This window comes from Megalops cyprinoides, chromosome 8, assembly GCF_013368585.1.
Source record: "Megalops cyprinoides isolate fMegCyp1 chromosome 8, fMegCyp1.pri, whole genome shotgun sequence".
In the NCBI taxonomy this organism is placed as follows: Eukaryota; Metazoa; Chordata; class Actinopteri; order Elopiformes; family Megalopidae; genus Megalops; species Megalops cyprinoides.
The window spans coordinates 24,328,797-24,344,520 of NC_050590.1; the positions used below are offsets into that span (position 1 = coordinate 24,328,797).

Sequence of the window (15,724 nt, forward strand, 5' to 3'; positions counted from 1 at the left end):
GTTCAGACGCTGAATGAGCAGGAGTGGGAGCGTGTACAACAAGCCAATGTGTTGGCTAACGTGGCACATGCCTTTGAGAGTGACGTGGATATGTCAGACATGGAAGATGATCGGGAGACCATCTTCAGCTCAGTGGACCTGCTGTCGCCTGCTGGCCAGGCAGATGCCCAGACCCTGGCCATGATGCTACAGGAGCAGCTGGACGCTATCAACAATGAGATCAGGCAGGGCTTGTGGCATTGTGCTTCACTGACAAGGGTCTACTGTCATTTTACAGTACTAACTTTTACTTGCACTGACTTTTACATTACATTACATTACATTATTGGCATTTAGCAGACGCTCTTATCCAGAGTGACTTATAGGTGACATTTTTACACATATTTACTGAGGCAATTGTGGGTTGAGTACCTGGCTCAAGGGTACAGCAGCAGTGCCTCAGCAGAGAATTGAGCCATAAGCCTTTCATTTACATTTACATTTACATTTATTCATTTAGCAGACGCTTTTATCCAAAGTGACTTACATAGGTTACAGTTCTTTACAATGTTATCCATTTATACAGCTGGATATTTACAAGCACTGCTCTGTACCGTTATGCTACACTGTTGCCCCGATCTTACAATGTATGTGGTGTCATTTCTGCAAACATAATTCTAAACTCAGGGTTTGGGATCAGTTGTAATCATCAGGGGAAGTGCATCCAGCAAATATTAATAGTTAAAACTTGAAAGTGAAAAATGGAAAGTGGCAGTTCATTTAAAGAGCAACTGTAGCAAATGGTCAACTGACAACACTTTTATTTTCGGTTCATTTTCCTTCAGCGGGGTGGATTTTCAACTTTAAATATTATGTAAAATTGTTACCTTTTTGGACGCTTGTATTAAAATGCATAGCAGCCAGGTTCATCTGTGAGGCATTCATCACAATGTTGCTCGTGTTTGACATGTTCGATTTGGCGCCCCCTTTAGGATGATCCAGGAAGAGAAGGAGAGCACAACTCAGCGGGCAGAGGAGATTGAGAGCCGAGTGGGCAGCGGGGATAGCCTAGGTGGGCGTTTCCTGTCCATGAGCTCCATCCCTCCCTTCTACGCTAGTTCCTCACCCCCCGGGTCTGGCCACTCCACCCCCCGGCGTGTACCCCGCAGCCCCAACCGAGAAGTGGACCGCATGGGCGTCATGACTCTGGTGAGCACCCCAATCCTTGGCCTATGGAGGGCTCTCTTTCTTTCATTGTCTCTCTGTCTCTCTCTCTCTCTCTTCCTCTGTCTGTGGCAGCAGTGATGGAGCCCAGACCTTGGTGTCTGACACCAAAACCAGAGCATGTGGACACTAAGTTCTTAAAGGAAAAAGATTTTTTTGAGAATGGGCATACTACATTAACAGTTTTGGCTGGCCCTCCTACTGAGTCTGCGTGACATCCATGGTGAGGTCTGGGCAGCCCTGTTATCGGAACTAGTGGGCTTTAGGTAATAGGGGCTTAAGTGACTTTAAGTAATCACATCCAGGTGTGTGTATGTATATAAATGTATGTATTGTGTAATGCTGCATATGAGACTTTCATGAATGAGGTGAAAAATAAATATTAAAATTTACATCTAATTGAAATATGTACAAAGAAGGCCAAGCAAATCAGTTATATTGAGCACAAGGTCATGTTGTGGTCTGGACACCCAATCACAGTCCATTAAAACCAGTTGGCATTAAAATTACTGTTGTTAACCTGTACTTTTCCAGAATTGATTGGTCTGTTAGTGTCAAAACACTTGGAATGTGTTTGAAAGTTTTATCAGCTTACCAATCAGCAGTTACAAATGCATCATGTGAATGTTCTTCACACTGGTTCTTGAAATGATTTTTTAACTCATGAATTGTCTGCACCGTTCTAGCCCTATGTTTGGATGGTAGTGCTCTTGTTTTAATTTGTCTTATCCGTTAATATTTTGTTGAATTATATCTCTTGAAATGCATTTTGGTTTCTGTTTTGTAGAGTTTGTAGCCATCTGGTCTGTGATGCTTATGAATGGATGCATCCGTGTTTTTGTTGTAATGTTTGCTTTTTTGGGGCCCATTTTGTTTTTATGCCTGTTTGTGTCCCTCAGCGCGCCCTGTATGACCCCTTTGTTATGCAGAGCTCCCTATCTCATCAGACACTTGCTTACTCATCATGCCCCTCTGCTAGCTCCACTCCTCCATGTAGCTATTCTCCGGGCTATACCCAGGTACAGCCCACCCCTGCATGCTATGCTCAGTCCTGAGGTCATATTCACACTGAGGCTATTTCAGGGATCTGCCTGCTTATCAGACTATCAAAGTCAAACATGGCCTTGCTGGACTTGGACATGAGCTGGGCTGTTGTTTGCAAACCCAGTATTGCCAAATAACAAAAATGCACTCCCATATTCTTGCTAGATTGTAAACTTGTATTTCTCAATCTTGAGAGACGTCTGTGGCATTCATCCCCAAGGCTTTCCTGCCTTCATCTTTTGTCAAAGCGGAAGCACATAATTACGCTTTGCAGCTTGTAAAAGGCACAACCCCAAACGTTTACATTGGAAATACCAGGACTAAAGTGGCTAAACGTGTATTGGGGATTTTTTTCCCTTGAATGTTTATCATTTTTAGATGCTTTTCAAACAGTGGTGCATTTGCAGTTTTGCAGTTTGAGTGCACCCACCCTGACTGTAGCACTGTGTGAATGTGTTACCAGAGTTGGAGCCGTTGCTAATCTCAGATAAAGCTGCTCCTCTCTCACTGTGTGTTCTGTGTGCCACCACCCTCTTCTTCATACCAACATTACTCTACATTACAGCCTTAGCATGACATATCAGATGCACCGAACCAGATTTACTGCACTCAAAATATCACCCACTTTGCAGCCTTGAAATTGCAAACTGATGGAGTGTGTCCCCCTCTTTCCCTCTCTCTCTCTCCTTTGAGTTGGCTTGGCCAGACCCCTCGTATTTAAATGAGCTAATGCTTCTTTTTCCCTTTCCTACTTTTCATGCTTCCAACAGCCTAGCGATTTACGGAAGCTTCGTAAGAAGGTAATTTTTGGAGATGTTCAGTCAGGGCTAGACCAACAGGCTTCCATCCCAGTTTGATGGAATTTAGCTGGTCAGGGTTGTTTGAATTCTATGTGTAACCTACAGCTACATGTATTTATAAGTAGCACAAAACATAAAAAGTCTATGATTAGCATTGTGTGGATGGAGATGCAGATGCCAAGTCCAATTAATCAGTAAATCTTTGGTTCTTATTTGTATTGTACTTAACCTTTTACAGTGATGTTATGACTTTTTAAAAGTATTTTTAAAATATTTTTAGTCACTCAAAAAGCACCTTGTGGTTTTAAGGTTTTGGTGAAGAATAATAAGTACTGCACTACCCATGTAAATACTGAACTGTGGGCCATATTATCACTTTGTTCCTTCATCAGTTTTTCGGGTCTCATGCTTAGGTTACTGTGGTATTAGGTGTGCTATACATTTTGTGATAGACCAGGTGACCTTTTAGACCAGGTGTGGTAGGAAAGGTTGAAATTACAGTCTTAGAAATACATTGCCTTTGCATTTGAGATTGTGAAGAGAGCTTGTGAAAAGGCAGCTTTTAGAACCATACAACAAAAAAATGACCAAAAATAAGCTTGTTGCATTCACTTTGATAAAATGTTGAATTAATGTTTCTGGTGAGAAGCCGTATGTAATGGCTGTGCCCTGGCATTGAATTAATGTTTCCGTCCCCTCTCTTTTCCCCATTTAGTCTCCACAAGACGACAAAGCTACAATAAAGTGTGAGACTTCACCTCCCACGACTCCACGTTCCATGCGGCTCAACAAGGGCGCCGTTCATGCAGTGAGTCACGAAGATATCAGGGATATCAGGAGGTAAGTGAGCTCACAGCTGTGTAGGCAAAGGTTGTGTGCATATGCACAAAGGAAGCACAGGTTTGCAGATGGTCGGCAGCTACTCAGATTTTTGTAATTAGGTGTCACCTGTCTTGCAATGAGGGGAAATGGGTTGTGCAACTGCCTCCGCGTTGGAGGTGAGAGAGAGCTCTGACCTTGAGTGCCCCACCTCTGCACAGCAATGCAGCCTTCCAGGACGGCCAGGGCAGCAACCCCAGCAGCAGTAACAGCAGCCAGGACTCTCTGAACAAGGCAGCCAAAAAGAAGAGCATCAAGTCCTCCATTGGCAGGCTTTTCGGCAAGAAGGAGAAGGGGAGGCCTGGCCCCCCTGGCAAGGACTCTTTCAGTCAAGGTGGGCTCATACAGACTTCCTCTCCTTTTATGTTTACAAGGATAATATGCTTGGTCGGAGTGGGCTACCCCATGCCTACATCTAAAGGAGGGCTGCCCAGTCCTTTTCCTGGAGAGAAGCAGTCCAGCCATCTGACTGTCTCAAATATCGAAAACCGGACTGTGTGGGAAGCCTAGATCATATAAAAGGTGTAACTATTTTAATCAAGCAGTTTAATAAAGAAACCATGATGTAGGTTTAACTGGGAAAGCACATGCCTTGAATGTAATTGATAATGAACTTTTAGGCTTTCTTCTTTTAAAATAATCAGTTATCGTCGGGTAATTTCTCTCATAATAGAAGGACAAAGGCATATCTGAACATTAAGCAAAGAAATTTTATTCACCACTGACCATCATTTACTGTAAATATGCTCATTTTGTTTCTGGTGTGCCTGATATCTCAGTTGTATTGAGTTAACATTTGTGTCCCCTCACAGTGGGTACTCCTGAAGCAGAGAACTTCCCTCAGGATGCCTTAGGACTCAGCAAACTGGGAGGCCAAGGGGAAAAGAACAGGAAGCTGCAGAAAAAGTAAGTGCTTAACTTCCTGCCATGGAATATGCCTTAGACACCATAAGTGTAGTACCAGAGTGGAGCACGTTTAGGCCTTTGGCCAGCTACCAGTGCTGAATAGTGAATTAATTTTCTTGGAAGCGTGTGTATGCATAAGGAACGATTCACCTTGCTACTTAACTGAAGTTTTAATTAATTTACCAAGCCTCTTTCACCTTGCTTTAATTTTTCTTCTTTTTGTTTACCTTTTTACTCTTTGTAACAAATGATACCTGATGATTTATGTTGTAATCTACTTAATACTCCATTTTTATTTTATCAGTTTAACATTGACTGTTTTTTTCATATGCTTTTAATCCCTTTACCTTTTCAGTTTGAATTATTTAGACTATTAGACAATAGACTGCTTTACTATATATCTTGACATAGAAGAAAACTGATTGTTTTAGCAAAAACACTTCATGTAATCATTTTAGTTCTAATCTGCCTAATTTGCTAGAGCCATTTTCCCCATTTTATTTTGCTGATTTTTTTTCCTTTTTGTGTCACCCCTTCCTTCTCATTTCATGTAGTCCAAAAACAGGGTAAGTTCATGCGTTGCCTTTTCTTTGATCTACATTCATTCCATCTCATCTCCGTTCTGTATGCCTTAGTCTTTGTTTGGCCATGCATTGCTTCACCTGCTTTCAGTGCCTGAATAAGTTTTTCAATCTTTAGTGGAAACTAGCAAGTATGTTTCTATTTCTGTGTAGGTTTTAATATTAAATCTTAAATGTGAATGGACCACATTTTTAGCGTTCTGCTTTGTTGTTCAGAGAAAGAAATTTGGTGAAGTGGAAAAATGCTTTTAAAAAGGCAGGTGGATAACATGAAAACAAGCTGCTTTGTGTTTGTCTTAAGATTATTGGGTGCTGTTTATTCTAATGGTTTTTAGTTCTTCTGCTGAGGCAGTACCATTTGTCATTTTTTTCCCCACACATTCATAATATTCCAAATCTCACCAAAGAGAATATGTCTGAACATACACATATCACTTTAGAGTGTGATTTTAAATTTGAAGAAAAAAAATCTGGTGGTAACTTTTCAGCCTGAATTTCGCTGAAAGCTCTGTGAAGTTTTGAATTTTCTTGAAAAATGTGGCCCAAAAATGGCTTTGGCATATGCATGTAAAATAAATGTATCTCATAAGTAATATACACGTATCTTAACCTCTACTAACACCAGCTCTGAATAATCCCCTTATGGCTGTGCTTAGGAGAAAGCTTCATTTTCCATTGAGTTTAATGGTTTGCTCAGTCAAGTCCTGTAAATGTGATGCTAACTAATTCCTCTCTGTCTTTCCACTGAGATCAGACTGTGTTCCTGCTCCTTATTAACATGAGTCTGTCTATATTTTATAAATATTTACAGGTTTTTTTTTTGCTGAGGGCTTTTGTCTGTGGTCAGGTGTTAAACAATGTTAATGTCTATTGCAGTACTTTTGTGTGCACCTGAATATGTACAAATGTACATGGGCGTGCATGTGGAGATAGCACTGGTAATGACGTGTTTTGGCAGGCATGAGCTGCTGGAGGAGGCACGGCGGCAGGGTCTACCCTTTGCTCAGTGGGACGGGCCTACGGTGGTGGTCTGGCTGGAGGTAAGACAGTGCATACATCACAGCTTACATAGCACTCTGTAGCTCCTCTAGATTGTAACCTGACTAGTCGCATAAAAGTTGCATCACCATGAGTAGTTACGACATATCACATATTTATCCGTGGAAGTGCAGTGTGTAAAATCATGAGCCACCATTTGCTTTCCTGAAGACTACTGTCCTGTGCTTTTTTCCATTCATGCATATAAGTATTGGGTGAATGAAATGATGTAAAATGGCAATGATGTAGGAAAGACTGCTTTTGAAGTATGTGGTTCAGTACTTCAGTTGAACAGACCCAGCAGCTATCACAGCCCTCCATGATTAGGATGGGGCTCATCTGGTGCCACAGTCATATATTTGTTATAAACTGCAGTTGTATGCTGGTGAGTAATGGACTGTGTGTTATTCTCCTGTCAGCTGTGGGTGGGAATGCCGGCCTGGTACGTAGCAGCCTGCCGAGCTAACGTGAAGAGCGGCGCCATCATGTCGGCATTGTCGGACACGGAGATCCAGCGGGAGATCGGCATCAGCAACCCGCTGCACCGGCTTAAACTGCGGCTTGCCATCCAGGAGATCATGTCTCTGACCAGCCCCTCTGCCCCACCCACCTCGCGAACGGTATGCCTGCAGTGGTTGCAGTCCCATAGGGATTCCAGATAATGTCAAAGCTAAGACCCACCTGAATATATAACAACAGCAATTAGCATATTTGACTCCCCACAATGCCAAAATCTTGGCTGTTTGTGCTACGTATTCTTGATGGTTTGTGGGTGGTTGCTGTTGATTTCTAGCCTTAGATAGAGTATGGGTGGTTTTCATGGTCATTTTTCCTGTACTCAGCTAGATTTTGATCTATCCCACACCTGTTAAGATCTCTTGATAACAGCTCAGGAATGTCAAGTTCTGACTCATCCCTAGTTTTTCAGAACACTCATTTGTAAGCATTAACAGCAGTCATGCTCCACTTTACAGCTGCAGGCTGTTCCTCATTCTCACATGGTAACACAGTTTAAGCAATATACGTATCACATATGGGTGTAGTATGTATCTGAAGGAACCTGTGTATCTATAGAAATCTTGCCCCCCAATCTTTCACTTAACCACTGAATGAAAGGCTGTCTTCCCCTGGGTAACAGACTGTGTGTCTGCATTTTAATGTCAGATGGCAAGTTACTGATGTGAGGATCCACCTGATTACCTTCTGAAACGTCTTCTGTTCTGTTAAATGATAGTTTTATCAATGTAGGGTAGTAGTTTGGATTTGAACCTCATAATAAGCGAGATCGGTATTTTGTAGTCCATATTTAACCTACTATAATGATAGTGCATTACATGTATACATGGCAACAGATAAGGTCTTATCTGATCTGAATTACAGCAAATGCATTTTAATTTTTTTTTGATCTGAAAGCACTGCCCTAGGGCTCTCACTCCCTGATCAATGCATGCTTTTTCATACTAACATTGGGAAATGCACTTAATCCACCACGAATCAGCATGACACGCCTGCAACTCACAATTGGTTAATTCTATGGTTACATGTAAGTCTTTTCTAATAAGATGTGCACAGATTTTGCTGGTTGCAAGTGCTTGCTGCTCAGTAACTTCTTTGTGCTTTGATTTTCTGCCACCTTTCCTTTGTTTTATTCCCCCATTCTACTCACACTGGATTGTGCTTTGTCACTCACTCTGGGGGTTATGTGATTAGTCCACTGGCAATGTGTGGGTCACGCACGAAGAGATGGAGAGTCTCGCTGCCACGCCTCAAATGGTTAGTCACCTGTTTGAACCTTGCCAGTGTGGCCTCCAGTAATCTTCTCTAGTAATCTGCGTATGTGTGTGTTTCTGTGTGCACCCTTGTTCATGCCCTGTCACAGTGACTCAGTACAATGCAGCCTTGGAAAATGAGGTGGGCAATGCATATTTTCTTTGTATCTTAAGTTAATGGATCCACTAGAGATACTTCCTTTAAATTGAAAATGAAAGTGTTTTGCTGTTTGCACCTAAGTTTAGGAACATACACACATACAATCACGAATCTGATTGAATCATGAATGAGCCCTGAGTTTGTTGTAGCTAGGCCTTTATCTCACTGACAGTCTCTACAGCAAAGTAACTGATACTGCAGCCAAATTTAACGAAAGGGTGTGATAAAATATATGAAAGTGGACTTCAGATACCAGAAATATGTTTTCACGGATACGTACTTTATTGACCTGAACTTTCTGCTATTACAAAAGGAAACTTTGACCCCTGCTTCTTAATTAGTTGAATTGTTTGTGTATGTGTACTTGTGTGTGTGATTGCTAAGGTATCGGCCAGTTGCAGCAAATAGCCTCAGAAACTAACACAATGCTCTCTGTACCCCCTAACCACTTCTCAGATACTAACGTTTCTTTTCTCTTTGTACCTGTAACACATGCTTACATCAGGAGGATGAGGAGGGCAGCTGGGCCCAGGTTTGACCTTCTCTCTCTATCTCTTTTTCTCCATAAACAGAAACCCTGTTATAACCATAGGGCTCCAGGATAAGTGCATGTGTCCCTAAGCTTAGCCTGATACAATGAAATGTATATGAGTTGGATTGTGCTGAGTGACTAGAGTTTTCGAAGGATCTGATATCTGATTTGGTTGTTGAACACCTGAAAAGTGCCAACATAACAAATTCTACATTGACAGCAAGTAATATACAGGGACCATCACAGTAGTATTTTTGGTTGTTGGAAGCTCAGGAGACCCCTGCTCTAGACTCTGAGCCAAAGCCTGACTTTTCAGTAATGAGAGAGACCTGATGAGTGGTTTTCTGAGAGAGCTGCTGTCCATATGCGCTGCACTCCACCCAAGAGGCTGGCTTTCTCTCCACTCCTGGCGATGCCCTCTCTAAAGCTCTTATCTGCTGAGGCTGAAGGGGATTTCTCAATACTGGAGATGCTCTGCTCCCTGGGCTTCTTGCCAACAGTGTTGGAATGTTTGGCTCCTTTGTGATGGATGAACAGGCCCGTAAGTGGTCTGCCAATTCCTCCCCATGAGCTGCAGCCTCCACCCCGGCGCCCATACATGAGATCTGGCTAGTAACCAAAGCACCATCTGAACACAGCAGATGCTGAATACCACAGTGTGTAGAAAGGGGGCAAAGACACTGTATGGCTAACGTGGTAGTGTGTTTCTCATTACAGTGATTGTCATTTCTACATTAAAATTATCTGTGCCATTGCTTTTTAACATCTTAAGAGTGCTGTAAATATGTTTTCAAGGCTAATTAGCACAAAAATGGCAAAAAAATCTTGCCATATTATTTTTTGGGACCACTTGATACCTAAAAACCCAGAAGTACTCTGTCTGATCCTGTTACGTGGGGTTGCTTTGCTCCCTTGAAGAGCTGTCAATAGATTCCTCTGCTTTGCGACTAATCGGCATATACAGGCATTTTTTGCAGTGCGTCAGAGTAAATGCAGAAAATCGGCGCATCAGTTTACATCCACTAACTGTTCCTCAGTTAAAATGCACATCTAAAAGTCGTACCCTGTCATTACACATAAGTGTTTTCTCCATGCTTATCTTACTGTAAAAATGAGTTGTTAGTCATCTTTATTCATGAGGATGTTTTTGATTTACACACCAGAATTTCTCATTTGGTCCACAAAATGCAGCACTTATGATGTTAAATGCTTATTTAAAAGAATAGTAGTCATATCTGTAGTGAAATAAAACATTATTGCAGTGATGCACATTATGGTAATATGAATTCCTCCATGACAATGGGCTGTATGCAGACACTGGCGTATGGAGACATGAACCATGAGTGGATCGGTAATGAATGGCTGCCCAGTCTTGGCCTGCCTCAGTACCGCAGCTACTTCATGGAGTGCCTGGTGGATGCCCGCATGCTGGACCACCTCACCAAGAAGGATCTGCGTGGTCAGCTCAAAATGGTCGATAGCTTTCACAGGTAAGCAAGTTCGCAAATTGTTATCCTTTTTTCCAAAACGGACTACTGGAATTTTTTGTCTTTTTTTCCATGAGCAAACCAACGTGTATCGTATTTAGAGGAGAAAAATAAATTTGAGAGGGTTTTAACACTAAAATTTATAAGAAAGTTACAACTAGAAATCCTTCTCATTGAAAAGAGCTGTCAGACAAGCAAAGAGTTCTGTAGCCAGTAGGTGGCAGTGTGTGGGCTCTGGAATGCCAGTAATTCCAGATAGTGCACCTTTTGAAGGTGTGCAGTTGTCTGTAGTCACAGTAAATCTAGCTTTATTGGGCAAAGACCACTGTGGCCCCAGCCAACTAATATATGTGCTGAAAAGAGGGTTTTAAGACCTGAAGTCCAACCCCAAAGTCCTCTGAGGTATTTTATGTTCATTTCTTGTTTGGCAACACAAAAAGCCCATACAGTAAAAGTCAATTGAAACTGTGATGAGGCTTGGAATCCTGATAGCCCCTTTGTTAGAGTACTGTTCCCAGAAGGCATAAGGGGATTGCTTTGAGGAATATAGTAATAAGTTCATTCAATGTAAGCATCAATAGAAGTAACCTACCAAAACAATGTTTAGGTAATAAAATCAGTACCAGTCCCCCCTTAGATGAATATTCTGACTTGGATAATGGTGTATAAACACAGCTTTGTGCTATTTATGAAGACATCATCTGCTGTTGTATTGTTTCACAACAGAAATAGTTTCCAGTGTGGTGTGATGTGTTTACGACGTCTGAATTACGACAGAAAAGAGCTGGAGCGAAGGCGAGAGGAATCCCAGATGGAAGTCAAAGGTAGAAAACTGGTTCCTTTTGCTTTTGATGATGATAAAATGCCTATGTTGTACTGTAAGATACAGGAGGAGCTCTGTATGTCATGTGGAAAACAGTGTTTACACAATGTTGACATTGATGCACTGGTACAAACTGGTGTTTTTTCTGAAATAATCCATGTTTGGCTGCTAAGAAACAGTAGTGTCCTAGAGCCCCTGGGCTCAGAGGTTAGCTCCTCAGCCACAGCATGGCAGATTTTTTGCCCTGTTTATGACAGATGAGCACTCTGTTAAATCTGTTTAAAAAGGTTTAAAAAGTGTGTGGTTGTCCTTGTCATTTCAGATGTAATGGTGTGGAGCAATGAGCGGGTCATAAACTGGGTGCAGTCCATTGGACTGAAGGACTATGCAAACAGCCTGCTGGAGAGTGGGGTTCATGGTGGCCTACTTGCCTTAGATGAAAGCTTTGACCACAATGCACTGGCCTTGCTCTTGCAAATCCCTACCCAGAACACACAGGTACAAAGACATGAAGCATAGTAATCCACTCTTTCCCAGTTCAGCACTTCACTTCCAGCAGCCTTGGCAGTGGGTTGCTGTATTATTACAGATGACAACAATGTGAACCGTTGTGCAGGACAAATAAGAGAAAACAACCCATAATGTGTTTTAAGATGACAGAGAAGTCCTTTGACTTCCTTTGAAGTCCTCCAGAGAAAGTGCTATCATATAAATGAAGAGTTCTGTAGCCAGCAGGTGGCAATATTTGGGCTCTGGAATTCCAGGTAGTGCATCTTTTGAAGGTGTGTAGTTGTTGGTAGTCACAGTCAATCTAGCCTTATTGTGCAAAAGATCACTGTGGCCCAGCCAACTAATATAGGCACTGAAATGATGGGTTTAAACCCTGAAGTCCAACCCCAAAGTCCTCTGTAGTAATATATGTTCACTTCTGCACTGACAAAGCAAAAAGCCCATTTGTTTCAGTATGACTACAAGCCTTGCGATACTGAATGTTTGGTCATACAGAATAAAATCCAGTATTCACTGTGGTGTTTTTGGGTAACGGGGTTTTTGGGTTCCCATGTTCCCCTGCCTGCCATGGGAATTGATCTTTTTGATAACTGAGAAGTAACACAATTCCACATTTCTGCCTGGCCTCAGACATGTGGAATGGAACAGAGCTGTTGCAGTTCAGGTTCCCCAGTGCAGAGTGAAATATAAACTTTCATATTTCAACTTGTTCCTCCAATGCAGGCAAGAGCCATTCTGGAGCAGGAGTACAACTGTCTTCTATCACTAGGAACAGAAAGGAGACTAGAGGAGGTGAGATTAAAAGATAGACCTGTCTTCAAGGTGAACCATTTCTTATTATGAATATGCTTCTAGAACCTAGGTGGCTTTGTCTTTTACAGTCACAGCATTCACAATTGTTCATAGTCATTAATTCATAGTCATTATTTCAGTTATTATTCTTTACAGCTGACCTAAACTCTTATGATGTACATAATATTGACTTGAAATATGAAATTGAAATATTTTCAGATGGAACAGGCCATTAGTGTTTTGTAGCATAGCATCCTCGTAGCTTGGTGTTTACCCTTTGCTTACTTGATTGGTTTAGCATGGGTTGTAGCATTTACATTTTTTTTTAAGTAGGCTGTGACCAGTACTGTCCTTTCGCATGTGTTGATGCGACCATACGCTTTACTTTCAGGATGATGACAAAAATCTCAGGAGGGCCCCCTCTTGGAGGAAGAAGTTTCGACCCAAAGATGTGAGGGGGATGTCACCAGGGTCCGCCGAAACACTTCCAGCCAACTTCAGGGTCACAAACAATATGTCTTCGCCATGTATGCAGCCAAAGAACATGCAAATGGACGGTAAGATGAGTTTGTGCCAGAATGGCTAACTGCACGAGTTACAACTCATTGGTTATCAAGTGTTTACTACCCTGATGCAACCTGCAAGAGTAGTCCAGACTTGGGAAGGAGGGGAGAACCTGAGAATGCAGCCTGCTCACTTCATCTTTAAGTCAAGTTCCTATCTCTTTACATAGAAATCATTAGAGTGAGCAGAGTGTAGGATGCAGCCATTGTGAACATACTCAGTGTCTAATGAGTTTGAGTGCAAGATGGTACTGTTGAGCCAAACTACTCATACTGCTTGTGTATTTCTTAGAGAATTGCAAACTGTCAGCTTTTAGCAGTGGAGGACTAATCAGCTGTGTTGCTTTGTTTCACTAACCAGTAGGATTTGACTAACTGCATGTTGTGCATGTTGTCTTTATGGATACCGTGAAACAGGAAGTGTATCTGGGACTCAAAGATTGGACTCTGCTACAGTAAGGACTTACTCCTGTTAACCCTTCCCTGGTAAGTTTAAAGTGAACTAAATCTCAGTTCCTGTATCTGTAGATGACTTTTGGTATCAAATACGAACTCACAGCTCACAGAATCACAGCTCTGTTTAATGAATATGATTGAATGTGTTAGTTTAAAACTTAGTTTAAAACTGCGGGTGGAACTACTGACCTCCAAGAAGCTGTGTTAGTCTTTTCAGTGAGATCCATAAAATAATGGTTGTCCTTTTTCCTCTGTTTCCAGTTTACCCCGACTATTTCTATACGTGATATATGCAACTTAAATCCAGGTGATGAACTCAGCCTTCACAGAGTCTGGACTGAATATTGGACATATGTGGACACTATATATTTTATTACAGAGTTTGATTAGTAATGTTATTTCTCTTAAATACCCTAGAGAAAATATTTTCAATTGAACATTTTGTTATATTTATGTAAACAAATGGGACATTTCATTTATTTAGAGCTAATGTATATCATTTTGCCTGTTTATTCATTAAGAATCTTTTTGTCAGTTTTTTCTTTTTAAATTCTCCTGTGCCCTTATTGTATGTAACTGAATGTATTACAAATCTGAGGTTTGTATATTTATCTACAGGCATCAATGTTTTTATACTCCTGATTGTGAATTGACCACATAATTATTTTCCCTTTTATCTGTAATCTTGGAAATTCAGCAAAAGTGTTTTTAACATGTTCTTTAATGTGTTTTGTTCACTCCCTTATCCATTTGTTTTTAAATTATATGAATTTTGTTTTTTAGGTCAATGTCATTTCCTGCATATCAGAACCATTGAATCCCTTTAACTGACAGTTTTTCACATGAGCGAGCATGTGGGGGGAGATTGTGAGAATGGAAAATTAAAACAGTACCAGACGCAACTAGGCCCCCCAGATTTGTGTCAACTTGGCACCTCTGTAAAATTTGCTTTTCTTACTGTAATACCAAAAGAAACCCTTGAAAAAGCCATAAACACAGTGAGGATGATCAGTCCTTTCGGATGCACTGTTGGGCTACCAGGTCCTCAAAGAGAAAAGTATTTCTGGTGAGCATAGACGCTGTACAGTAACTCTCCATTCCTTGTACCCTCTTCATTGAAAACACATGTGGAAAGGAGCTGATGCAATGGCTTTCTTTGTTAGAAGGACCAATCCCACTGTGGCCTCATTTCAAATGTTGAGTCAGAAGGTGGCAGAATTTCTTCAGAAACCTTCAAATGCATTGCTGGATGACTTAGTTAAAGCCTAGTCAAAGCCTTGCTTTGGTTTTATTTATTCATTTTTGTCTATGACATTATTTGTATAGCAGTTACCATTTTCTCACATCGTGACGGCTGGAGTGTCTCTGAAATTTATTCAGTTGTCATGAAACAGATTTCTCAGTGTATAGGTTAATGAATGGTATTGAGAAATCAGAGACACGTTTAAACTAAAGGTTGCTTTTAACCCCTGTGTACTCAATTATATTACCTCTTTGAATGTTTGAATAATTTGTGATTTAGACATTTATGCACAATTCAGATTCTGTTACTGTCATGTTCTGTCCTTTCTGCTCCTAAATCATAATTTTGTAACACAAATTATGTAAAGCCTTCCTTATACTTTTGAACTATTTTTCACAGTATTATTTATTGCCTGTGTTTAATAAAATACTGAAACTTAAATTTTCCACTGCCAATAAAAAGATTAAGTCTTTGTTAGTAAAAACTTACTGCATTTGTCTTTTATCCCAATAAAAATCGATCTGTCCTCAATATTCTGTAAAACCCTACACAAAAGTAACTAACAAAAGGATTTTATTGAAAATTTTTGTTTTTTGTAAGCTTAGCTCCTTTGAGTTGTGTTGTAATAGCTTATATTTAAGGTACATCATGCCATGTAAGACCAAACAGAGCCATTGTGGAGAATAGACTTGGATGCCTCTTGATTCCTTGCATAGAGAGCAATGGGCAAGGATAACGAATGTGTGCGATTTAAACAATCTGCCCAGATAGGCCACTGAATGGGATCCGAAGATCCGAACCTCTGTTCTCATCGCACAACTAAATTCTAATGTCCAACATTGTTACCAGCTGAACTAAAGTCAATTTGCCCCTTTGTTCCATCGGCAACAGCGCTAGCTATCCAAGTCTAATTGAGTGACGTCACTGCTGAAGCCACT

At 41.0% G+C, this 15,724-nt stretch overlaps 1 protein-coding gene across 3 annotated transcripts in view; it reads left to right on the top strand.

The window, feature by feature from the left end:
• Positions 1–15,107, top strand: part of LOC118781616 (liprin-alpha-1-like) — a 49,826-nt gene extending 34,719 nt beyond the window's left edge. The window contains exons 15-32 of one of the 3 annotated variants that reach the window (XM_036534624.1): positions 1–224; positions 972–1,188; positions 3,018–3,047; positions 3,763–3,887; positions 4,088–4,260; positions 4,739–4,832; positions 6,372–6,453; positions 6,871–7,071; positions 8,162–8,224; positions 8,886–8,912; positions 10,227–10,402; positions 11,126–11,223; positions 11,545–11,720; positions 12,456–12,524; positions 12,916–13,081; positions 13,505–13,573; positions 13,805–13,850; positions 14,327–15,107. In XM_036534624.1, coding sequence (XP_036390517.1) covers positions 1–224; positions 972–1,188; positions 3,018–3,047; positions 3,763–3,887; positions 4,088–4,260; positions 4,739–4,832; positions 6,372–6,453; positions 6,871–7,071; positions 8,162–8,224; positions 8,886–8,912; positions 10,227–10,402; positions 11,126–11,223; positions 11,545–11,720; positions 12,456–12,524; positions 12,916–13,081; positions 13,505–13,563 — 1,980 coding nt within the window. In that variant the 3' untranslated portion in view covers positions 13,564–13,573; positions 13,805–13,850; positions 14,327–15,107. Of the gene's footprint in view, positions 225–971; positions 1,189–3,017; positions 3,048–3,762; positions 3,888–4,087; positions 4,261–4,738; positions 4,833–5,386; positions 5,399–6,371; positions 6,454–6,870; positions 7,072–8,161; positions 8,225–8,885; positions 8,913–10,226; positions 10,403–11,125; positions 11,224–11,544; positions 11,721–12,455; positions 12,525–12,915; positions 13,082–13,504; positions 13,574–13,804; positions 14,012–14,326 lie in introns of those variants that run through there. The other 2 variants (XM_036534622.1, XM_036534623.1) reach the window with 2 other exon arrangements.
• The last annotated feature ends 617 nt before the right edge of the window (positions 15,108–15,724 follow it).